The 27,087-nt window shown below is 41.0% G+C and overlaps 1 protein-coding gene across 12 annotated transcripts in view; it reads left to right on the top strand.

Annotated features, from left to right (window-relative positions):
* The window catches only part of TACC2 (transforming acidic coiled-coil containing protein 2), a 184,373-nt gene that overhangs the window by 60,757 nt on the left and 96,529 nt on the right, over positions 1–27,087 (top strand). For all 12 annotated transcript variants that reach the window (XM_034777951.1, XM_034777952.1, XM_034777959.1 and 9 more), the window contains 2 exons: positions 7,461–7,586; positions 15,652–15,789. In XM_034777951.1, coding sequence (XP_034633842.1) covers positions 7,461–7,586; positions 15,652–15,789 — 264 coding nt within the window. The remainder of the gene's footprint in view (positions 1–7,460; positions 7,587–15,651; positions 15,790–27,087) is intronic.

Here is a 27,087-nt window from a genome sequence, read left to right as displayed (position 1 = left end):
CTCACAATAACTCATAAACAATTGGATATTTAATACAATGGACCCCAAGGTATTAAACTCAGTAAGATTTGTCCAGGATATTGTTATATTTGTCGGAACAACATATTATATTTGTTACCCATATAGGATAAGTATAAAATTAAAGAATTAGTTAACTTAAGTTTGGTTAAGGAAATGTATTTGTGTTGTAAAGAAAGACCTGGACTAGCAAGTGCTGTAGAAGGAAGGCCTTAAAAATAATGAGTTATAAAGCCAAACGGGGAAAAGTATGGCAAATGTTTGGTTCAAAGAATAACTAATGAGATAAGGGGAAATTTCTAAAAAGAAGGCCTTTGAGGTGACTGCAGATGGTTAAATCAAAGAAAGAAAATTTGTCTTAAAATAAGCCAACATAGCTCTTCCCCAACCCACACACCAGTGTTAAAGCCTGTGTGAACCCAAGTGCAATGGGAAAACTGTTGAACAGCAAGAAGGGGGGGAGGAAGGGCCTTGGAAGAAAGGAGGTTGTAAATTTTTATCTGAATTAAGACTGGAAATAAGGGTGAATAACCAAATTGGTTTTTGCTGAAATCAGTAATTGGCAATGACATCACTTGTTTATTAAAGGGTATAAAAAAGTAAACACTTAAATGGTTCATTGCTAATACCTGCCTAACCACGTTGGAGCCAGCCAATATGGGTCTAAGCATCCCTGGGTTTAACCCGTTTGTAAGTGTCTTAATCAAATGCTTATAAATGTTTTGTTACTGTTTGAATATAGTAAATTGCTTATTATGTAGGCTTTTGGGGCATGTTTAGCGCAACTGCATAAAGTACCTTTTGGCCTTTGAATGTAATAAAAAAATGGCTAAATTGGTGTTAGGACTTTCCCGTATTCATATTTTCAAACATTATTAATAATTCCAACACCCCATCTGCCCTGTCCCACCCTGACCCTCTTATTTGTCCCATTCATTTGTTATGTCTTGTCTGTTTTTACAGCGTCTAGCACAATGGGACCCAAACTGGTTGAGGTTTTTAGGCACTACCAGTACTGTGTGAAGGGAGATACGTGCAGGATCTGATGGGAGATTCTTCTGTTGCATTTAAAGCACCAATAAATATTTGTTAGCTCTTCTAAATAACAGCATATTTGTTAAAACTTTGGATAATTAAAAGTTACATTGGCTTCATTTTAGTTAATTAGGAAATATAAGCCATGCTCTAAACTTCAGCATTTGTTACAAAAACATGACTCGGTGTATACTAAGGAGAACTAACCTTAGTAGTCGCTGTCCTTCTGCTATAACACTTAAGAGACCTCTCCTAAATGTCCTTGAAGAAGGTATTATAGAGGAAGGAGAATGTTATTTGTCCTTCACTGCTGTTGAGTTAACACTTTTGATTTGTTTATCAGAGTGAGATACTGTCTCCTTTTGACACCAGCACAGAAATGGCTTGTTCTCTCTTAAGCCTGTTGAATAATCTTTATAGGAATCTCAGAGATCATAAAATGTCATTTTCCTTTTTAAAGAATAAAAGTATTTAGGGGTGTGCAGAGTAATTACAGCAGCTTATCTCGCTGTTCTGCCCTCAATTCAATCTTGATATCATCAAGGGTAACTAATTTGTGGAGTAAACTTCCAAAGAAAGCAAGAGAAGCTAAAACTCTGCCTCTATCCTAGAAGGCCTGAGTCAAGCACTTATTGAAACAAAAGGAACATTAAGCAATCTAGACAGATAGCTGGACTAACTTAGATGGGCTACTGGACCTCTTCCCATTACAAAATGTTGCTAATATGTGGTATACTAATAAGACACTTACAGGCATTATATCATTAACCCTCACAACAGCCTTGGCATTGGTGAGTACTGTTGCACATATTTTGTACACAGGTAAGCTGAGGCTCAGAGAGACTGATTGGCCTAATATCAGTCCTGAGTTATATATATGGTATTACTATTAACTCAAGGAGTCTTGTATCCCAGCCCCTGTTCTAACCACTAGACAACATTTCCTTCCTATACCTCTTCTCTAAAAATATGCTGGGCCAACAACACAAACACTGCTCAGTTCTCCCTTTATAAGTATTTTGTGTTACTCTTCAGCATTTTCCTTAATCACTTCAAGCAGGGCTGGATTTACCATATGTGAAAAACAGGCAGTCACACAGGGCTGCATGATATTAAGAGCAGCAATGGAATATGCAGATAACTGGAGGATAGCAGGACTTGGACACTTACTGGTTTTGCCAGAGCAAACCTGAGCCTGTTATTGACAGACTGCAAAGGGTGCCGTAGCCAACCCTTCTGAATTGAAAGAACATGAAGGGGAAGGAATAAAGGGGAAAGTATTTATCAGCCTGGAGGATTCTCTCTCCTTCTCCCCATAACCTCCTGACTTCAAGATTTTTAAAAACTTTAGTGTAAAATTGTTGTTTAGGGCAGTGATGCCCAACCTTATTACACAGGAGGGCCACATAAACCAAAGCACAACCTAGTGTGGGCCAAACAGATGCTACATATTTTAATAGGATTTAAAGTCACTGGTACTGACATATTTTAAGTTCAGCTTGTTTCATATGTATTTAGATAGGTTGTTTCTAGGTACGGTATTGTCTATTTACACACTTGTGTAAACTAAAATGATGTAAAAGTCACGACAAAATGCTTATGAATCATCCATTAGTGTATTTTCTTGAAGCAGACCCCGGACCTTATGAAATGCTCTGGTGGGTCATGTGCGGCCCACAGGCCATAGGTTGGGCACCCCTGGTTTAGGGTACAGATATTGTGGATAACAATGGGAGACCTGTACATGGATCCAAGACAATATTTAGCCCTAATTTTGTAAGCAAAGCTATATTCATCCCTGATGAGTCAGCTCATTCCTGCTAGTACTCATTGTCACATGTCAGCAAACCACTTAAACCTTGCTTTTACTTATTTAAAAAATAAAAATTTACCTGTGTCAAAATCAGCTGCATTTTTTTTTATTAAAGCAGGACTTGAGTCTCTCAAATAGAAGAAATATCACAGACGCATGCCGTTATTCGCTATTCATTTATATTTAATGCACATCAGGAATTTGGGGCAAACTTCATCTGAGAGACTCATTAGTGACTTTATGTATGTGCCTCCCCAGCAATGATTTGAAAATGCATCTCCTCAAGGGCAAGCAAATACCTTAAGATTAAAACTGTGAAACACTAGAGACCAAGGACACTTGTTGGTAGAAGTTTTAGCCGGGTGACATACTGATTGCAAACTGAGCCCTTTGGTCTTTTGACTGAATTTATAGTGTGCTAGCTGCAGCTGTTATTAAGCAGCTGGTTGTTAAACTGTGAAGTATTTTTCCTTTGAAAAATATTTCAGTCATGCTAGCCATAAGCAGAATTTGGAAGTAATTTTTAGTAGATCTCTTTAGTAGATTCCACTCGACCCAGAACTCAGTCAATAGAATGGAAAGAGGCCTTATTGATCACCCTATGCAGAGTTTATGCTGAGATAAAGTTGTCCTGAAAGACTTCTTAGTAGTGTGAGGGACTCGTGGTGGTGGTAATCTGAAAGGGGTGCATTAGGCTAATATGGCTCTGATTTAAAAGAATTTCTGTTGTGGAACTAGATGGAAGGCTTTTTTGGGTTCCCTTTATTATTAGACCAGTGTCCAGTAGAGTGGCTTTGTAATAAACTGCTTCACTACCATCTTTTCTGTTTCAAAAGGGGTTTCAAGTTGTACAGTTTGTGACCTGTGTGAAAAGACTTGGGGCACGTCTTCACCGGCAGTGCTTTAACGTAGCTTGTGTAGTTGCGGCACAGCGCTGGGAGAGAGATCGCTCTAAAAAAACCCCACCTCCACAAGGGGAATAGCTCCCAGTGCTGGGAGCATGGCTCGCAGAGTTGGTGCACTGTCTACACTGGCACTTTGCAGCGCTGAAACTTGCAGCGCTCAGGGGGGTGTTTTTTCACACCCCTGAGTGAGAAAGTTGCAGCACTGTAAAGTGCCAGTGCAGTCAAGCTCTTGGTCTTCTGTTCCTAGGGGGATTGGTGTCTGCTGTTGTTGTCAGAATCAAAGAGATACAAACGACTGAATGAGAATGGAAATGTAATCTGCTTCTTATCTCTACAGTTGGTCCCTCCAGGTTATGGAAGATTCAGGTACATCAGCATGGCAATGTGAGAAAGCTTTCAGAGCCATGACCTGTGCTGTACTTTTCTGTGTACCTACAGAAGACTCTTAGTGACTGTGTTGTCAATAATTGTTATAATACTCAGCACTTACCTAGCTCTTAATACCACAAAGCAGTGTACAAAGGTGAGCTAATTAGTTAAACTTGCACACTTAGTGAATACTTAAAATCCACCAACTTCTTCCCCTTTGAAGGGAGTGTTTCCCAAAAGGGAAGATGCTCCACCTTGTGATTGTGCAAAAGATGAGGAGGTGAGGTTGGATGGGGGACCACACACAGACCTCCCAGTTGTTCTCGAGAGGTTCAGCTTTCATTTGAAAAATAAACAAACCCCTGTTGCCATTGCCAAAGCAAATCTTTAAAATGTAAGGCAAATATAATGAATGAAGACACATCTGCCTGAGTTTGCAAAGAGCCTAAAAGAGGTCTGATGACATTCACTTCAATAGGTGCTAACATGGATACCAATGATGATACTTTAAATGTCAACAATGTTAACTATACTATGGCAAATCAAAGCATGTAAGAAAGGAGAGGAAGTATCATCATATTAAGAAGCTCTGCACCTGCATTTTCCAAGCTAGTGTAGGAATGGGACCCCTTGAACTAACTGGGGGACATAGAGATATAATTTAAGATGTTTAGTCCTTTAATAGCCCAGCACTTAGCAGGCTTGTAGCAGAAGAGCAGCTGGTTTCACTTTTCTGGATGGGGCTCAGTTTTTAAAAATGTGTACAACACCGATGTAAGAAATGGCCTATGACCAACTGCAGAGATGACACTCAAGGTCAATATCCATTTTATTAATAAAAAAGATATATCCCCTTTTTCAATAAAGGCAAAGACACTCCCTTCTACCAACTAAACTAGAAAACTTTGGAATCTACAACATCTTGGCAAAACATTTCCTTTCAAGAGCTGATCCCTGAGGTGATGTTAACCTGGGATAATGAGGACCTTTGTTCATCTAGCTTTCTACCAATAGTTGCATAAAAGTAATATTACACCTTTCAAAAACAGGCAAATGTGGTAAGTTGTCATTTTGAAATTTAGTTCAGCACAATGGGTCAGTTCTGCTCCCCTTGGCATTGGTGTAAGTTGAGGAAGACTCCACTGAAGTTATTGGGGGTTCTCTGTTTACACCAACATGAATGGGTTCAGAATGTGACCATAAGTACAACAGGAAATGAAAAGTAGAAGAAAACACTAGCTCAGTAAGGGACGCAATTGTAAGGACATCCTACACTTTTAAAAAAAAGTTTTACCAATTATTTTTCTCGTATGAGTCTGTTACTTTACATTTTGGTTAAAAATATATGAAAATAATGATATGTTCAGATGGTAACTTTTAGACAGTGCCAATATAATATTGCATCATTACAGTGCAGTTTAACTCCTTGTTGTGTCCTTTTAAACTAAATTGTACTACTGTACAGTATCTTGTTTAGCAGCTAGATCTCAGCTTATCTATGGAAGGAACATTCTACTGGTAAAACATTTGTCAAGTTTGTTTGTTTTTGGTGTGAAATATTAGCATTTGGAATTATATCTGTCCACATGGTCATCTTCCAGCTATTACATGTAGGTTCATACCCTTTTCCTAGCATCAGGTTTTGGCTGAGTCCGCATGCTCGAAGCTTCCATTCACTTGATATCAATGGGAGTAATATGGGCATATTTCAGAGAGCAGAACTGGGTCAGAAATAGGGAGCCCAACTTGAAACTTCGGCTATGTCTACACTCGCACTTTTGTCGGAAAATTTTTTTGCCAGTCGGGGGTGTGAAAAAACCACTCCCATGGCGGACATAACTTTCACCGACAAAAGTGCCAGTGTGGACTGTGCTGTGTTGGCAGGAAATGCTCTCCTGCTGACATAGCTTCCGTCGCTCGTTGGGGGTGGCTTAATTATGCCCACAGGAGAGCTCTCTCCTGTTGGCACAGAGCGGCTACACGGGCACCTTACAGCAGTGCAGCTGCTGCGGTACTGCTGTGCCACTGTAAGATCTGTAGTGTAAACACAGCCTTAGGCACTCTTGTTCAGGATCAATTCTCAATGTCCAAATGTGGAACTGGAGTCCTCAGTTTACTAAGTATTACTGAGCATCTGCAATTCCCATTGACTTCAATGGGTGTTGGAGCTACTTGGCATCTCCCAAGGTTTGGGTCTTTATGGCTCAGATCCTCAAAGATATTTACCCTAACTCCCATTGATTTCAAATACCTTTTGAGGATCTGGGCAAATTTGACAAAAGGAGTCCATAATAAATTCCGAAGGCGTTGCTCTCTTGTGGTTTGTGGCGGTACAGTGACTCTGGTGACTTCACAGAAATAACTTCCTCAGAGAAGGCTCTTTCCTTATGGATTTGATAATGTGTTTGGTACGTAACATGACTTTGATCCATCTGCTCAGCACTTACACACCAGAAAGTATTAATAAGATTTTAGATCCAGATTGTGTCCTGCTGTGCATGGATATACTCGGTGTATATATAGGTATACTTGGTCCTGCCTCAGTGCGACTAGACAACCTCTACAGGTACCTTCCAGCCCAGCCCTACATTTGTATGATTCTGTGATATGCAAGAGGATGTGGGACAATGGCAGAAGGAACCCTCCCATGTTCTGTGCCCCTTTGTTGTAGCCAGGCACAGTCCTGAGATGACCAGAAAATAAAGCGTGAAGTGACCAGAGTTGCTCTCCCTCTGGCAGCTAATGGAACTGGTAGCAGTGTGGGGAGAGAGTGGGCTTTGTACCCATTGCAAGGATGGCTGGAGCTGCTGCTACAGTGTTCACCCACTGGGAGCTCCAGGTGGAATTCTGGCTGACTCAGTTTCTCCTAGTGCTCCCACTACATCCCAGCCACTCCTCACCCTTGTGTGTGCAGCTCTGCCTTGTTGGTTTGAAAGAAGTTCTTCTGAATCTCAGCATAAGGAAATATTGCTATTTCTATTGTCAAACACTAGTTTATTTCCCCATGCATTGTAAGCAAAACTGACATTGTCTCACTATTATGCAATAAGGCAGTCTTTATGCAGGCCAAAGTCCTGTTGACTTCAAACAGGCATGTGCACACACAAAGACTAGACAGTTGAGCCATGCACATCCGTGATTTTAAAAAAGCTCTTTCCCTGCATTAGGTAATGCACATGGAAACATATACGTAAGGTTGCTATAGACTACGTATGCTAAACAATGTCTCCAGATGTAGGGATTAAAAGCAATTGTAATTCTACAAAGACCTCGAACTGTGCCATTTTTCCATATCTCTTTCTTTCTTTTTTTTTATACAGTTCTCCTGTGCCAGGTGATGTCATAAAATTGGCTTCTTCCACTGATTCTTCCAAACAACTGTTAGCTGATTCTCTGCCTTGTGAAAATGTTGCTGCTCTGGGTGCTGCTGAGTTGACTGCAGCAAGGTACAGTAAGGGTCTCATTACAGTCGTGGTGATGAAAAGCAACTGAAAACTTCCTTGTGTCATGGAGGGTACTAGCCACTGGTTTTGGGATAGGGGTATGTCTAGTGCATCCAGCCGTTTCAGTGCCTCTTCTTGGCAGTCTGTCACTGAAGCGTGTGTAGAATCTATGGCAGAATTTAAAGCTGCCCCCTCAAATAGAATCTGCAAAGAAAGGTAGCATATTCCTCCCCCGGGCGAGTGAGTCCCCCTGGGGCACAGCAAAGGCTGGTGGCACAGACAAATGCAATTTATACCTTTATTAACTTACACCTTTTTCTCAGCACAAGGTGAGTTGGCCCTTCATGTTTAGACCTCTTCTCCTAATATTTAAATTTGCCAGATTCTTTGCTGGAATTATGCTGATATTAACAAAGTTAATTATCTGGAGTGGATTGGAAATTCCAGTTTTTATTATATGCTGCTTTTTTAGTGATGTGAGCAGATTACTGTTGCTCTTACCTATATTGTTTGCAGTTGAACTTTCAAGAAAGGAAGGGCTGAGGCATAGGAGTTCCATGTTTTAAACTTTCAACAGTAGATGTAGTTTTAGGGTTAAATTTTCTTAAACATCTAAGTCATTTTCAAAAGTGACTTAGGCCCTAAGGAATATACAGCCAATGAATTTTAGGCTCCTAACTGCCTAATAATTTTGAAAATGGGACTAAGAGCATGCCTATCCAATCCCCCTTGTTCCCTGTCCCCTGGCCCCTATTCACACTCCCGCCCCCAGACAGGCCCCCCCGGGACTCCCACGCTTGCCTTGCCTTTAGTGTAGACTAGGGGTTAGGCTCCTAAATCACATTGACATTTTAAAAATTTAACCCGTCTTTTTTTCCCTCTGCTATTTCAAATAATATATTACTTTAATTCACAATAGGGAGAATTGAGGTTGAAAAGAGGCAAGTTAAACAAAACTCTTCCTAACAACTTAAGGGTAATTAGCATATGTTTTTGGGGAGATAAGGATGAGAAGTTAGTGATTTCTTCCTGCTGTCACTGCAAGGTTTTAATTAATATGCAGATTTCATCGATGGCTCCTTTACAAACGTAATTGGTTACTGTTTACACTGATTTAGGTTTCCTCATCATTATAATTCTGAATTTCTACCATAATGATGAGCCTGTTGGAAAGAGAATGAACTGTTAATGAGTTGAAGCTATGAGCTTCTTTCTGACAGCAGAGGAATAAGAAAGGGTTACAACATCAATTTCAGCAGCATCTAGAAATGCTTCCTTTGGGTGGATGTTTAGTTTGTGCCCCTACAGAGACAGACAGACAGATCTACAGTGCCAACTAGCTATTATTTTAGAAACATTCAGGAAGATCAATCTCCTGTGGTATCTTCATTATTAGCTTCCTGAAAACCTCATGAACTCCTATAAGTCAGAGGTATGTCTGTCTTCCTCCCATGGATGCTAAGTTTAAGGTTAATTGTATCAAATAGAAGAAATGGTTTCATAAGATTTTGACATGGGGGGAGGTACCATTTTTTGATGTTAGATTGATTTTTCTCATTTCTTCCCAGAAGTTACTGCCACAGACTTTTTCATGTTAACGTGATTTAATAGGAGTATTATTGCTTAATACTATAATTATTTGTGATTGCCCCAATCTATGCTGGGTAGCAGTGCAAATTTTCTGCTGAGGAGTACAGTGTGTAGGGATCAGTTTAGTCTGGGCTAGACTTGAGCTCTGTATAATGTCAGTGTGGAAGGTGCAAGGATATCAGCAGTGATTCACCACACATTGTTGCAGGAGGTAACAAAATGGCAATTGGGGATAGAAGTATTTAGCATGAAACTAGAAATCCCTTCAATCCATTGTCAAAGTGCATTAAAAGGCAAGCGAGTAATACACTGAGCAATTAGAGTGAACCTGTAACCAGAGAACTTTATTAAACTCAATGTTCTTAAAAAATCACTGCACAGGTTGGTTCTTGTTGAGATTGATTGATAAGAAGAGAAAATAAGAACAATGATTAATTTAGACATCAAAGCCAAGTTATCTTCTTTGTACCTGTGTGCCTGTTATTCTTGGCAACTCTCATTCCCTGGATCAGAAGAAGTGAGGCTTTTTACCCACTAAAGCTTATGCCCAAATAAATTTGTTAGTCTTTAAGGTGCCACCAGACTCCTTGTTGTGTTCATTCCCTGCTATTTGCTAACAATGTATTTGTCTTGCCTGGGCACTTGGCAGTGTCATGGCGATAGATCTGCTATAACTTCTGTGAACGTCACCTCTTCACCTCCTGGAAGAAGAGTGTTCAAGCTCAGTGTGGCTAGAGCTCACTTCTTAAACTCCCATTCCAAACAAACAAAAGTAAGGCAGTAAAAATCTCATACTGGTATAAAACAAACAATATAATTAAAGTTAACAGGATTACTCTGGATTTAAAACTGGTGTAAATAAAATCAGAATCAGGTGCTTCTTGACCAAGGAGGATGTTTAAAACAATGGAGCAAAATGTTTGTTACATTTATCGATTAGTGGTGACTCACCTTCCAACACCCTCTGTTATGCATAATTTATGCTTGCTTATTTAGCCTAATAAAGCCATGTTACTGCTGTTGCTTTTACAGCATTTTGTATATAATTATTCCACAGTTGCTTTTTGATATTACTTTGAAAAGTTTTTCAGTGCACATACACACAGTGTCTGCCTCCTATCCCTCATTATTCTGTTCAAAACTTAGTGTATTTCAAGACAGATGGCTCAGTGCTATTCCACTTTAGCGGCAATCAAATCAAATTACAAAGCACCTTTTTGGGTTACTTATATATAGTTGCTTTTGGTTCCATGTGTATGTTTACCCATAAGGGATGTCTTAGAATTCAGATAGAGTGCACTTTGACAGGACAAATAATGAGGCATATAAAGTAGGGGTCAGTTTGTGCTTAATGTCTTCCAGATGGCAGTGTGTAATATGAGATCAGATACTGTCCCTCCATCTGTCCAGTCAAGAAATTATATCTTTGTTTTGGTCCTTGAGGGCAGCATTCTTCCCCACCCTCCTCCAGTGATAACATATTGATCAGAGAGCACACCACATGGTCTGGTTCATGTAAGTGGGTTTTATTTACCAGACCCATAAAGTAGTGTCTTAACACTAAATAGGTAATGAGTTCACCAACTGTTCTGCCAAGCCATTTCCATTTCAGACATAAAACAGCCCTTCTTCCCCCTGCCCAGTCCACGTAAACATGCTGCACGAGAAAATAGTTTGGCTGTATTTACTAATCCAAGGGCAAACCTTCCCCCCGCTGTGAAGTGCAAAAGGTCTTTGTAGCAACAGTGTCACTGTGCATAGGGAAGGAAAGAATTTGGAGAGGTTGTGGAGCGGGCTGGGGAGGTCAGTGACGTCCCCAGTATGGTACAGAGCCCAGAGAGACAGACCAAGAGATTTGATGCTATGAAGATCCTCTAGTCTCTTCTACCTATGAAAGAGAGCTGCTGCCCTAGCCATTAAATTGGCGTGGCAGCTGCAGACCTGCATCGCTGTTGCTTCACTGCTTGAGGAGGAAAGTTCCTTCCCTCTTGGCGTTTCCCAGCCTCCAGCCCAGTTGCTCAAGCTGAGCAAGGGGAGAATAATGGATACAAAATCCACAGTTAAGTATTTGAAAATATTAAAAGGCAAGTGAGATTGGTGGAGCTCAGCTATGGGAGCTAGGAATTTGGTTGCTCTAAGCCAGGCTATGACTCGCTGTGAGGCCTCAGAAAAAATCAATTAATCTCTCTACCTCAGTTTTCTCATCTGCGAAATAGGGATGTTAGTCAGGGATGTTGTGTCAAATTGAGTTCCTGGTGTGGAAACGGATTCCGCATGTGAATCAGGCAACTGCGAGGGCGTGAAATGTGAGTGACGTTCATCTGTGGTGGTGGTATTAAAATATACTAAGGGCAGCACCGTTATATAGGGAAGTGGGCATGGCCTAACTGCATAATATGCCCGCACAGCAAAGGCCTCTTGGGGATTGTTCCTCACTGCAAGCTGTGCAGGAACAGGGGAATCTAGCAATAGAGGCTGTCAGGGAGTTTTGTTCAAAATTAATTTTTTTTTTTTACAAAAAAACCCCAGAGTTTGAAAAATGTTTGTTTTCTGACGAGCTTGGCTCAGTAGGTTAATGATTGTGGAGGCAGGAGTTTAAAAAGCTCGGGGAGCTACAGTGGACAGCTGGTGTCTCTGGTGGTGTTTTAGCTAGGCCTAGTGGGCATGCTGCCAATTTGCTTTGAGAATAAAACAGTTTCATACTGAATCATGTTTCAATAATGACTGTTGAGTTCTAACGTCGGCACTGCAAATTTGGCGTTGTGAGCTGGTGCAGGTGCTGCCTGAAAGTCAGAGTTGCACCCTGGTCGAACTGGAGGGTTGGGGGAACCTGCTTTACTTTAGATGCTGAAGGTATGTCTGTACTGCAGCTGGGCGTGAGCCATCCAGCCCCCAGAGTAGGCAGACTCGCACTAGCTCCAGCTTCACTCAGGTTAACTTGCTAAATGCAGCAGTGTGTATATTGCAGCACGAGTGACAGCTCAGGGTAGCCACCCAAGTCCAAGACTGCTCGACTCCCGGGGTCCAAGCTCCCATGGCTCACCTGAGCCGCTGCCCATGCCGCAGTGTCCACACTGTTGTTTCAGAGTAGCAGCCGTGTTAGTCTGTATCCACAAAAAGAACAGGAGTACTTGTGGCACCTTAGAGACTAACAAATTTATTAGAGCATAAGCTTTCGTGGACTACAGCCCACTTCTTCGGATCCGAAGAAGTGGGCTGTAGTCCACGAAAAGACTTATGCTCTAATAAATTTGTTAGTCTCTAAGGTGCCACAAGTACTCCTGTTCTTTTTGCACACTGTTGTGTTTAGCTTGGTAATTTGAGTGGAGGTAGCACAAGTCTGTATACCTAGGCTGGGAGGCTCGCTCCCAGCTGCTATGTAGACAGACCCTGAGTTCAGTCACCCTGACATCATTGCTGCACGAGTGCAGCAGCTAGTAATGGCAGACAGGTCTCACTTTGCACAGACCACATTCCCTGTGGCCCGAACCCAACTATGGGTGGTTCAACAAGTTACACAAGCAATGAATTGCACGCCCATGCTAGCAGCACTTTATCCCTCTTCCACGTTCCTAGTGATTATTTTGTCTGTATCGAAATCACTCTGGCATCATTTGCACAACCAAGAAACAGAGCCCAGTATAGTTACCAGCCCCACACGGTCATTGTGGGAATTTAGTCATGTTTTATATAACATTTTGAAAAATGCAAAGTGCTCTCTAAATGTGAAGTGTTTGAAAATTGTTTTTATCAACATGGCTTATGTCATAGCTCATACAAAGTAAACCATCCCTATTAAAAAGCCAGTTCTGGCGGCTAGTTTCATTTTGAAACACGCATTAGAAATGACAGTAGACAAAATACGTTTCCATGGGAAATGTTTCCCTTTTATGTGCAGACTTGAAGGAATGTTGGTGGGAGAGAATCAAAAAGTGTGTGTGTGTGTGTGTGTGTGTGTGTGTGTGTGTGTGTGTGTGTGTGTGTGTGTGTGTGTGAAAAAGAGAGAGAGAGAGTAGTGTTGTAAGCAGTTTACTGGTGTGCCTTTATTTCAGAATATTCTTGCAGTATTTTGGAGGGTAAACATGTATTAAAAAAGACCCCAGAAATCTTATGTATATTTGGTGTGTTCCTGTCTTGACTAGCCTCCTTGTGCATTTGTTTCCTTTTGTGATGCTCTGTTTACACTCCTAACAGATGTTTGATGCTTACTTATTTTTGGCAGTTTATTTTTTGCTTTTAGTATTTTCTTCTAATTTTGGTGTGACCCTATATAGTTATACAAATGCTGTATATATTTGACATTATTACTATATAAGGACAAAGGCAATTTTTAGCTAAGGGAAAAATAGTAAATGAAAAAGGAAATAGCTTGTTTCTTTCAAAATGTGAAACTTACTCCCAGAAGAGATCAAAGTGACTGCAGATCCCACCACTTTAAGACATATACACACATGCACGCATGTCAGGAGACTAGAGAGTCCTATAAGCCACAAAAGCAAGCTCTGCTTACCTAAAGAGAATAGTATGAAATGATCTGTGTTGTTGCTCATAGCTTTTTACCTGGTTTCTGTCACTTAACTATAACCTGGTCTGGTTTGATCTGTACCAATAGTTGTTGTCTTACACTGGATGTTTTCCTACAGGAACCATAATTACTTTAAAAAAAATCTTCTGGAGTTTACTTTTTCTGCATTAGTATAATCATTTGCAGACAAAGGCAGAAAGAGTGTAGTTATTAAATGGTTAAAATTATTAACAGATGGAAGGGAGCCTGTTCTGGAGAGACAGGATGGGTTAGGACAGCACAGCATGTAGCAGAAAGGAAGCCTATGAGTAAAGAGGGCAGAGGATTTTTATTTATTTTACAGCAGCATGTTCTGGCTGGTTGTATTGCTGTTCATTTTATAAAGCCCGACAGCATTCTTTTAAATTTTTGCATTTGGTTAATGGTTTTGTTTTTATGACGCTGCAGATGCATTTGTCTGCTAAATCGTGGTCTTCTCTCTCGTTAACAGAACCTGCTGTGCGGGTTTTGCACATGCTCTGCTCGTCCCTTCCTGAGTTTTGTAAGTTGAGACATTTGTTGCCAGGTGGGATTTCGTGGAAGTTGTTCTAGTTGAGGAGGAAGGCTGTCTCCCACATATCAGTAGAGCCCTGCAAATCTCTGGATATCTGCTTTATATCTGTGGGTATCCACAGATGCAGATCTCTGCGGATCACGTTTGCGGATCATGGATGGATGCAGATCCAAATTTTATATCAAGAGCCCTGCAAATCTGCAGATACACGCTTTATATCCAGGGACGCAGATATCCGCAGACCATGTTTGAGGATAGGATGTGGATACAAATTTTGTATCCACTGAGGGCTATCTATCAGCATTCCAATCACCTTTGCGTACATTCTTTTTAGATGCAAATGCATGTGTTGACCGTGCAGTGGGTGAAAGCCTATTTCTGGAGGCATTACGTATTGGACCGAGTATTTGAAAATATCCCAATCAAAAGCTTCATTCTTTCATGGTTTAAATGCCAGGCTCCCTTCCTCCCCACCATAGATTTAAAAAAAAAAAAAAGACCATTTTGAAAAATTGTCCAAATAGAGCTGGACAAAGATTGGCTCCATTATTGCAACACTTATTTTCAAAGGCGTTCACTGTTGTAACGCCACATTCCTGTTCTGATTGCTCGAAAATGGAATAAAGGCAACAGTAATGTTTTGTCTCTGGTGTCATGCCTTTTTCTGCTGTTCTTAAATGTCCATTGTCCTTTTCACTGTACACTATCCTGTGGCTCATCATTTAAAAAACAAAAACAAAAACACCCTGACAAAATTGCAGCTGTAACTTATCACCAGTATTTTCCTGATATAGTCAGGAGAGGGCACTCCGTTACCAAACTGACTTTCTTGCCATCACCATCATCATTGATACACCCCGGTTGGCTTTTTTAAAAATATATTTTACGTATTCTGAAATTAATGAACTGAAATCTCATATGTATTCTAAACTCAGCACTGTGAAACTTAGCAATATGGTGGCAGTTGCTTGGTATTAAAACAATACCGCGGATCTCTAACCCTAATGTTTTTATAGTGAAAATTCATTTAGTTCTGCAGCATATTGAAAGTTTCAAGAAAGAAAACTTTACTATTGTTTTTTAGGATTGGAAATGACAAACTGCTAAGCTCTCAACCTCTTGGGGGTGTTGTGGGGATTAATTATGGTTTGCAAAGTGATTTGAGATCATTGCATAAAGACACTACACAGCAGAACTGCCAAGTAGATAGATAGTAGCTATTAGCTATTTATTTATTCTGGGCTCTATATGTGGGAAAAGAAAACATGGCAGACTCATAACAAATCAGTCTGACAGTAAGCTACTGTCTCAAGGGTAATTTGCAAATGTTGTTGAAAACTTCTTGGCATTGATTACATTTTGCAGAGGTTGTTATTTATAATAATTGAATTGTTTTGCAGCACTTCCCAGCCTGGTAGCAAAGAAGTTGAGAACCCTGTTACATCTGTTCCTGAGGATGCATCCTTGGCTCCTACACCAGCTGATGATGTAGGATCACTTGCTCAAGACAGGGAGGGATTGACAAAGGAAATAAAGAGGTATTGTGTAATGATGTGTTTTATCCAACTTCTGTCTTGGGTGTTCCCTTGGGTGTTTCAGAATATATGCAATAATTTTGACATGTTTGTCCAGATATGAGTGTCTTTTGGAAAGAGGTACTCAACTATCTTGTTTTGCTCAGATATGCACTATTCACAAAGGCCAGGAGAGGGAGCTTGGATTGCGTCAGTGGTGGTGGTTCTGATGTTCCATATCCTTTTATATCTAGTGTTAGTGAATTGAGTTACTAAGCCAGATTTTGCATTTTGAAGTTGGATTCAGGAATTGATTTTCTGATGAACTGTGTATGTTCAGGTCCAGGTTGTACTCAGCATCATCTGGCATGTACTAGTAAGATATACCAGCCAGGATCTGGGGTGTAATTCAGTTCAGCGAGAGGTTATGTCACTGCTTGTCCTGTAACTCTGAATGCCTTAAAATGCTCTGCTGCTGGTCCTCCCTGTCTGGATGCTCCTAGCCAGGATACAAGTGTGCACTGAGTGACTTTGTGTTGAGCAACCCTGGTTCAGCAACTCAGACTCCAACTCAGCCTGCTTGTCACACCACAGTCACACTCCGGGCTACACCAGCCTTGGTTACTACTAGCCAAGTGACCCTCACCCCCACCCTAGTGCTGATTTTCCCTCAAACCATCTACCCTGAATTGTTGAGCAGGAACAGTCAGAGAAGTAATAAGATCCATTGCTCTTTTAAAGAGAGAAAAACATGGCAACTTATTGCTTTGCCCGGCGATACTTTAAATCTCTTTAAATAAACCCAGTACTGGGTTTGACTTGTGATTTAAAAAAAAAAAAAGTTTATTTAATCCAAAAAGAGAGGTTTTAAGTGAGTACAGGTATAAGGGATGAAGCCAGCAATGGTTACAAACAAATACAAGTGAAAAATGTTTTCTAGTGACTAAGACTTAACAAGACTACAGTCTTGGATCAAGGTGAAATTCTGACCAGGCATCCTCCCAGCAAGATGGCTGACCACCCGTTGATCAGGATCGCCCACAGAGTCCAAAGTGCTTGGGTCCTTTGCCTTCTTAGGGAAGGATCACTTGGGGTTCTTTGCCCCTCTCTTTTATAGTCCAGTGAACTTTTGAAATGTAGCCTTCTCAAAGTTCAGTGGTCCTGCTGTGAGGGAAGATACCCTGGAGTCTGATGGAGAAGGTTCGATGGCTTCTTCGCTGGTGCTTTCTACAGTGCAAATTGATCTGTCCCTACAGCCTCTGATAGGCCAATGAGTGACCACTTGATTGTGACTGCCAATTGTCTGTGATTGAACCTGGATGGAGGCACCTTCTGTCTGGAAAACACCTGCTTACTCACTCCTCAGAAGTGACTGGTTGAAACACAGTAACATCATACAGAGCGAATTCCTAACTTCATATATAACATTAGCACATGTATTTTACGATGATCTTAACTGGTGTTATTAGCTTTCATGTGATACTTGTACAAAATATGTCTCGAGAGGTGTTATTGCAGGAGTGTGTAAATACAGGGGTGCATAGGGTCACAATACTACAGCTATTGTCAGCGAAGGAGGAATTTAGCTCTACACATAGGAGAAACCCCTGATATTGGTTTCATGGAAGAAATGTCAGTTTATCCCCATTTCCAGGTGAAAATAGTCCTCCTTAAATGTTCCCAAGCTGATCAAAGACATTTGCATAAACTATGCACTAGTATTTGACAGACGGTCTGTGGCATTTTTGTCTCAGACCATCTATAAGCTGAATCCTCCCACCTCAACTCTAATAAATATGAGACATGCCCTTGGATATCCGTGTTAGGTGCATTAAGTAACACCAATCAAGAGACGTGCAACAGCAGTGTGGGAGTGAAGGCATGCTCATATTAGGACATCTGTTAATGGAAAAACCACAACACAACTGAAAATATAAAGTGGACACACCCTGGAGAATATCTTCCTCCACCCACAGATTTAGATTGGCAGTTTGTGATGAGTACCATATGAATTATGAGAAACCACATATATCAATATACAGAAATGTCAAAAGATGCAGCTCTCAGCAGGAAAATTCTCTGAATCGCAGATGAAAATGACTGCGCATTATCACTGCAATATTCACACCTCGCTGATGAATGAAATAGGGACAGGAACCAGTGTGTATGCCACGGTATAGCAAACACCATTCACGGTACTAATATTCTGGGACATGTAGCATGTGTCAGTCAACTGTCTTCAGCGATGCATTAGGGCTTATCTACACTGGCAAGTGTCTGCGCAGTATAGCAGCTTTTTGCGCTCAAACTGCAGACGTGTACACGCTGCCAAGCCACTTTGTGCACAGAAACCCCACTTTGATGAGAGTCCTAAGGCTATTTGCGCAGAGGCTCCAGCGCTCTATTGCCAGGGTAGACACTTGATTGCTTTCTGTGCTGTAATTGGCCTCCGGAGCTGTCCCATAATGCCTCAAGTGACCGCTCTGCTCATTGTTTTGAACTCGGCTGCCCAGGAGACATGCGCCCCTCCCCTTTCAAAGCTCCCTTTCTGACAGCCCTTGCGAGCTGTGCTGATCTGCTCCAGGACACAAAGCAAACCATTAATGTGGAATGCTGGTGCTGTTGAACACAGAAGCAGGTGTCTGTGTGCATGTGTGTCTGAGAGAGAGATTGCTGGGCAGAGAGCCCAGGGAGGAAGGTGGGGGCTGATGTAGGGGTTTCCCTCCCCCTGCCTTGGGACTGGTTGCTTCCCGCCACCGTCTGAACTTACAAGACAGCCTGCTGACACACTCACTGTCCCCCAAAACACACTCTCTCTCTCTCCCCCACTCCATACGCACACACACTCCCTGTCACACTCTCTCCCTCCTCCCCACTTCAGTTGACAAGCAGCTGAGAATGTAGTAGGATGCCCATGAAACAATGGGATTGGGAAACCTGAATCATGTGACGCTGTGCCTGCCCCATGAGGCATTGCGAACCCTTCCCAAAGCACCCTGCGGCCAGTTGCACAGTGGGATAGCTCCCACAATGCACCGCTCTCTTTGCCATTGCAAGAGCTGCTAATGTGGATGCGCTCCAGCGTCACAAGTAGCACAGTGTGGACACGTAACAGCGGTTTAATTCCGGCGTTTTAATAAAAGTGATATAACTTGTGCCAGTTAGACATACCCTTAGTGTTTGAAGCTAGTTGTCTGCTCCTGGTGTAAAGTTGACGTTGCTGCACTTGAGCAGTAATGGGTGATGATTGTTCCTATTGTTGTGATTTTCCCCTTTAGTTTTTTTTTAAGGTGTGGTTGTTCCATTTATATGTGTGTGTGTGAGTGATCATTTCTGCTATTTGTCTTAAACTGTGTCCATTGATCTGAACGTGAAGATTCGACCTGCAGTAGCATATGGGTAGGATGGGGCTTCTCTTTAATGATGATCCACCATGATACTGTATTGGACCACTTTTTTTCTTTTGAACCTCTTAAGACACAAACCTCCGAAAGTTGAGGGAAAGAAAGAAAAAGGTTCTTAAATGAGATAGCATAGCCAGCAGGAGTGCAGAGATCTGTGAACTTTGTGGAGAATTGTCTGAGTGGAGGATGCCACACTAGTTTTCTATAAAATAAAGCTATTTCCATATTAGGTGGATAAACTTTTTAACTAAAAATATTGTGTATAAATCTTGGCATCTCTTTGAAAGCTGTTGACTTACATAGCCTCTCCGGGTATGTCTACACTGCAATAAAAGACCAGTGGCATGGCCACGGCTGGATCAGGTCAGTTGACTCAGGCTTGGCGTGTGGGGCTAAAAACTGCAGTATAGATGTTTGTGCTTGGGCTAGAAACTCAGGTTCTGAGACTCTGAGGGGGAAGAGTCTCGGAGCCTGGACTCCAGCCTGAACCCCAATGTCAATTGACCCAGGCTCTGAGACTCAGTGCCAGGGGGCTTTATTGCAGTGTAAATGTACCCTTAAGGCCAGAAGGAACTTTCCACAGGAGGAGAATTCCTGTATTTTGTGCTGTCTTAAGGAGCCAGCGTAACAGAATAGTTTTAACTATTAGTTTGTTTTGTACTGCCCTAGACTCCAGTGAGGTCATGAGGAGCTGAGTGAAATTTTCAGTCAAGCCTTAAACTGAGCAAAACTCACCTAGCTTCAGGTTTAATTACAAACCAGAAACATGGGCTATTTTTCAGAGAAGCTCACTGCATTTTTAACTTTATGGCAAGCCTGGGTTGAGTTCCAACTGAATGTGGACTATAGTTTGGATCATAGTGGCATGCCATGTACAGATAGGATGATTGCTTATTATATATCCCAAATCAGGCAAATATAGTGGCTTCACTTTAAATTTTTGAGTTCATCACAGCTCCCAACTCAAAGAGAAACTCAGGATACAAAGCTACAGGTGTAGGGAAGAGCAGGTGTTGCAGAGAAAGGAAACCTAAAAAGCAAGCAAGCGATCTTTCATTCAACTCTGATAACGCCTCAAATAATTATCCCATTAATAATATAAAATATGCATTTTGACAAAAATTGTATGTGTTTATATTCCATTATAAATAATCAGCTGGCTAATTTATATTAGTAGAGTTGCATAAAACACAACTGAAGTCCAGTCAGCAATGTGGAATCTCAAATATATGTTGCCAAGTATCACATTTGGACCTGGCAGAAAGTGATCTTAACGTCTTCTCTGATTTAAAAACAAATGTAGGTGTGCGTTCTCACTGGACTGTGAGAGGAAAATTTCCACTAATGTTAATGGAAGTTGTGCTTGCGAGTTGAGGTGAGAATTGCACTATTTGCCATGGGGCTGTTCTACGGTGGGAAAGAAATAAAATACAATTCTTACAACCTCATGCAAAACAAATATATTACTGTCTAAATTACTATTTGCCATTGTAATCAAGCCCCTGGTGTAAATACTCTATGATTCATAGAAAAGTGTGAGGTAGTGCATGTGTGTTAAGTCCTGTCAAACCAGCCATATAAAATAACTGCATAAAAATTAGGTCATGTTTCACTTTGACACATTTCTGGCTGGTGGCTGGAACAAGGTGATAACCTATAAACCATTGCCATTCCAATACATTCTGCAAGATGGAGCCCTGAGGCATTTCAACCTCCTCTTTGATTATGATGATAATATTATTAGATGTATTGCAAACACCTCCTAACATTATTAGATGTATTGCAAACACCTCCTAACTTAATCCAAGATCTGGGATAACGCTATCAAGAGTAAGTAATTTGTCATTCATATCGTTCTGTCAGTCTCCATGCAGCAGTTGAGTGTTCAGCATCAATAACGTCTACAAGAGTAACTTCATATCTTGTGTGTTGCAGAAAACCAACCAACCAATGCAGTTGTCTTCAGTTCTGAAATGTTTTAAATCATATCCGTGATAGGACCAGATCCTCAGAGCTGTGCTCAGGGCACCTGAATGGGGCAGGAACATAGGTGGATTTCTGTACTGACCCTTCTATAACCACCACATGATCCTGGAAGCAGCTGGAGATGTTTGGTCTCTGATCCAAGTTAGAGTTGCTTCAGACCTGCTCTGACTTTTGCCATTAGTAACTTCCCAGCTTCCATGGCATTGTTCTGCTGGTCCAGAATGGCTGTAGTGTAGCTGACTTCCCAGTGCTCAAGTGAGCTGTCTGTTCCTGTTGCACCACCAGAGCAAAATGAAAGGGACAGATCTAGCCCACTGTTTCTTCTATAACCAAATTGATTCTTAGTGAGGAAAACAAATGCTTATGTATGTGCTTAACTTTAGTCCCATGAACCACCCAGTAAGCATAATCATATGCATAAACTACAGTTAAGCATATGCATTTAGTGTTTCCAGAATTGGGGCAAAAGTCTGTATAAATGTTTCCTACAAAAACAATGTTTTAATTCCTCTTTATCTGCATAACAGTATGGTGTGGGATGAGCATCCAGGCCATTTAGGCAAGTACTAAGTATTATTACATTAGATAGAAAACATGCGAAAGGGTTTTAATGACACTGCTGATATAGAAGTGTAACCCACACACCTCCTGGATGTGGTGTTGAGTGAGAGAGCTATCTATAGCGAAGGGCCATGCAGTAGAGAGGTTCATGCACTAAGCTCCAGAGATCCCAGATTTGATCCCGCCTGCCGTACAAGTGGGGACTCATCCGGGATTTCAACTGGGAAGTCTCTGGAGCTTGGGACACGTTTCCTCAGCTAGGGGAAATATGTATCCCACACACCTCCTGGATGTGGTGTTCTGTCTTATCTAGTGGCTCTGAGACCACTTAGAGAGAGAGAGAGATTAATGAGTTTGTTCTACAGCCTTAGATAAGAGTCGGGTGGTAGAGGCTCCTGCACTGAGATCCAGAGGTCCCAGGTTCAATCCCACCTGCCGATGCCCAGGGTCTGTCAGTGTTACAGAAGCACAAAATAGATCTGTAAAGATTGGAAAAGAAGACCTAAAAATATTTTGCAGGAGACCTACAAAGCTAAATTTGACCATAGTCATGTAACTAAATACATTGCTTGCAAACAAAACACAAGTATGTACCCAGTGATTGCCTGATCCCATTTTTCATGTGCAGGTAAATCTCCTACTAAAATCAGGGAGAGATTTGCGTGCATAATACAATTTTATCTTTGTTTAAATAAGCAAAAGTTGATCCTGAGGGCTGTGATGATGGTTCAATATGCAAAATACACTCATCTGAGATACTCATGTTACATATGTTAGTATCTTAATTTGAATGACTCTTTTTCCCCTTAGAGATGACAAAAGGGGAAACAATAAGGGGCCAATGAGCTGTGTGGAAGGTATTCTCACTGTGGACCCAATCCTGCGCCTGTTGAAGACAGTGGAGAATTGTCATTGATTTTAGTAAGCTCAGTGGTTTGAGCATTGGCCTGCTAAACCCAGGGTTGTGAGTAGTTCAATCCTTGAGGGGGCCACTTTGGGATCTGGGGCAAAATCAGTACTTGGTCCTGCTAGTGAAGGCAGGGGGCTGGACTTGATGACCTTTCAGGGTCCCTTCCAGCTCTATGAGATAGGTGTATCTCCATATATTCATATTCTTGTCCACTGTAAGCCATAGGTCCTTTTCTGCAGAACTGCTGCCTAGACATTCGGTCCCTAGTGTGTAGCAATGAATGGGATTCTTCCGTCCTAAGTGCAGGACTCTGCACTTGTCCTTGTTGAACCTCATCAGATTTTTTTTGGCCCAATCCTCTAATTTGTCTAGGTCCCTCTGTATCCTATCCCTACCCTCCAGCGTATCTACCACTCCCTCCAGTTTAGTGTCATCTGCAAACTTGTTGAGGGTGCAGTCCACGCCATCCTCCAGATCATTAATGAAGATATAAAACCGGCCCCAGGACCGACCCTTAGGGCACTCTGCTTGATACCAGCTACCAACTAGACATGGAGCCATTGATCACTACCCGTTGAACCCAACGACCTAGCCAGCTTTCTATCCACCTTATAGTCCATTCGTCCAGCCCATACTTCTTTAACTTGCTGGCAAGAATATTGTGGGAGACTGTATCAAAAGCTTTGCTAAAGTCAAGGAATGATATGTCCACTGCTTTCCCCTCATCCACAGAGCCAGTTATCTCGTCATAGAAGGCAATTAGGTTAGTCAGGCATGACTTGCCCTTGGTGAATCCATGATGACTGTTCCTGATCACTTTCCTCTCCTCTAAGTGCTTCAGAATTGATTCCTTAAGGACCTGCTCCATGATTTTTCCAGGTACTGAGGGACTGAAATCAGTTGAGTGCATTCCATATGACCAGTCAGCAATTTTTGCAAATGGACAACGATGAACCTCAGTCCTTCTCCCTTCTCTTTTTTCTAATCCCTTTTACAAATACCCCCCCCCTTTTATTTTTAAAAAAAGAGCTTTTGGGTCATGTTTCTGGTCACTTGCTTACTGGGCTAATAAGAGCAATGAGTGATGTGTGCAGAACTTACTCAGCTCCAGGTAGAAGGATGGCTGGTGTTGCTAAATAGATACTTCTCCTGCCAATTATGGAGTAACACTGACAAATCCCAGAGTAACAGCCGTGTTAGTCTGTATCCGCAAAAAGAAGAACAGGAGTACTTGTGGCACCTTAGAGACTAACAAATTTATTAGAGCATAAGCTTTCGTGGACTACAGCCCACTTCTTCGGATGCATCTAATGCTTCGGATGCTTATGCTCTAATAAATTTGTTAGTCTCTAAGGTGCCACAAGTACTCCTGTTCTTCTTTTTACTGACAAATCCGACAGTGTGCCCTGTCTAGTATTCCACCAGAAAGATTATAGACAAAATGCAGTGTCTAACTGGCGCTTTGTGTGAGGACTGGGAAATAGTGGGGGTCTTTAGGGTTAGGGGGTCAGATTCTGCAGGCATTCTGTGCATGGAACTCTCATTGAAGTCAGGCAGGGGTACATGTGTGTGTGAGATGGACCTAAAGAATTGATCCTTGTCGGAGGATGTCTTGAGCCCTGTGAAACAACCCCTACTATAAAATAAAAATTGATTCCAGAGAGCAGGATTTTTGTAGCTATTGTTCATAAAATGTAATGTGTGGAATTTTAGATGGTTCTTATTTGCAACTTGAAATTCAGCAGCATTTTCCCACCATTTTTTTCAGACGTGTGCTATTTGGGGTATATATTAGATGTATTTTTATAGTTGGAAAGAAGCTGTATTTAGTGAGTGTGTGTAACTCTGATCTCAGTGTTAAACCCATTTATCAGTATGCAGCCATGGACGAAAGGGTGAGCAGTAGCCCTCTGTTTCCTAGTTATTACTGTGTATTTTACAGATCCCCTCAGGCAGTATGTGGTATGTCTTTGCTTTTAACACACATTCAGCAGTGTGAAAATTAATCTGTCATTACACTAATTAATCCATCGACAAAGAATGGTCAAACAATATTAATCATCAGCCTTAACTCACAAAAACCATGGCAATAAAGAAATAAGGTGGACACTCTACATCTGGCTTACTCTGTTTTTAAGTGTTGCTGCATTTACTATATGTGATGTGTACATGAACAATCCTTTAATGAGAAGTTTGGGTGAATTCCAGTTGGCCTCTGTGGAGTGGGCTGCAGAAGTCTGCCAATCCAAAACTCAATGTAGAATTGGGATCTGTGTAGGATCACCTACTATTTGGAGATCCAGAAAATACCTGGGTACTGTAATGTGATGGGTAGTAGGTATACCACTGTCCTCTGTCAGACGGATTCAGAAATAACTGATCCATATTCTCCTTTAGCTAGGTAGGGAACTTGTGCTTTTGGAGCAGGAAGATTTAAGTTATAACCCCACTGGGGCTGGGAACTTGTAAGTGGCCATGCTGTGTAATAGAGTAAGAATCTGGGAGGCCAAATTCCCAAGTCCCTGGTTAGATTTTGCTCGGGTAAAACGTCCACTGACCCAAATCCTCAGTGTTTACTGAACCTTTATGTAGGTAGACTTCCACCGGAGATTTGTTGTTTGTGGGGTGTGTTTTTGCTCAAATATGGATTTGGCCCATGAACTGCTAGGTGACCACAGATTGGTTACTCTAGAGCAATAGAATTATGGGTGATGTTTGAACCTCGGTGCAAAATTCTTCTCTTAGATCTGCATGGTGGAGTCTACCCTGTCATCCTGCTCTATCAGCATGCTCTTACCTGTCACTGAAATCAATAGCCTTACAAATACTGTAGAACAGACTGTGAGTCCTTGTTTGCACTGAGTAATTCACTACCAGTGCAGCTACGCCAGTACTTGCAACAGTGGAAGATCTATTGAATGTAAGACACAAGCATTTTGCCACCATTTCATCTAGCCTGGTGTAGTTGCAGGCTTAGCTGACAAACATCCAAGTCTTTTCTGCATTTCAGATTCCAACACTGAAAAATTAAGGGGCTCAATTTTGCCAGTGTCAATGTAGTTTTGGAATCTCAGCCTCTGCAAGGAAAATTTGTCATTTGTGCTAAATGTGCTTGATTTTTGTGGGCCCTTTTTCAAGTCCTTAAAGACACTTGAATATATAGAGAGAAACAAAATAAAAATGTATATTTTGCATTATGTATTAGATGCATCGTCTAATTAAAATCACAGCCTGATTTTTTTATGTATTGTAGGTACTACAACTGAGATTACTAGAAAATAATCTGTATGTCGTTTTACCAATTTGTTTGGTTTGGGGCATTTGTCAGTAATTTGTATACAGTCAGTTTCGTTATTCCTCCTTTAAAGTGAATTATATCAATTCACGTTATTTAAGCCGGTATAATGCTAATAGAGCCAGGCATGTTAATAATTGCATTTATAATTAATGTTAAAGTAAATAAAATAATATAATACAAATTTTAAAAAATCTAAATGACACCATGTTGTAATGTCACAACAAATGAATACATAATTTTCACATTTGTTGTACACTGTTGTATGTGAGCAGTTACATGTGGTATTTTTGAAACTGGCACAACTGCATGCACATTGCAAACACTGCATGCACAAATCAGGCAAACAAGTGAATACATATGTTTTCATGCTATTTTCTAGAATTCTGGCCTAGTAAATCTACTGATTATGGGGACTGAAACTTATTAAATAGTAATGTGTTAGGGCTAAAGTTTGCAGAGACTAACACAGAAGCATTGCCCTGATTTAAATATATTATTCTTGACAAATAAATTTCTCCATGAAGGGGGAATGTCTAATTGCTATATGCCCATGGGGCTTAAAATACTGTGTGAATAAATCAACCAAAAAAAAGTGCTTCTGGTGTTATCCATCTTTAAAGTGTACCTTAGCTGGAACAAATTGTATTGGTGAACCCAGAAAGAGGTCTTAGTTATCGCATCTTGAGAAGATTAGTTTTAGTATTGTTGTTATATGCCCATATATTTTGATTTTGGCTATGATGGTGTAAATCCAGAGAAACTTGTGTGATTTCAAAGGAGATTCTCTAGATATTTGCCTGTGGACCTATTCCCCTGACTTGTTTAAGAATTTAACTATTTCACTCAGATTTAAATGTAAGGAATGGATTTTTACAGCACTTTTAGAAAGGATTGAAATGAGCTGCTCAGAAATTTTATTTTCCTGCCAAAAATGTTGACGAAAATGAACCATAAGAAAAAAATGTAATGTTTTCATCAACACTTTCTTTTGGAGTTTTCACCCAAAAGCTGAAAATGGAAAAATGTTCAGCCCTAAATCCCAAGATGTTTCAGTTATCAGCCAAATTTCAGCTTTAGTTTCCCATGAAAAATAAAGCAAACACTTCCCCACACGTTTTGTTTTTGTCAGAAGCCATTTTTTTGTAGAGGAAAAAAAAATTGTT

The sequence above is a fragment of the Trachemys scripta genome, chromosome 7 (genome assembly GCF_013100865.1).
Source record: "Trachemys scripta elegans isolate TJP31775 chromosome 7, CAS_Tse_1.0, whole genome shotgun sequence".
In the NCBI taxonomy this organism is placed as follows: Eukaryota; Metazoa; Chordata; order Testudines; family Emydidae; genus Trachemys; species Trachemys scripta.
The sequence above is the reverse complement of the archived record's forward strand: the minus strand, read 5'-3'. Positions and strand labels throughout refer to the sequence as shown.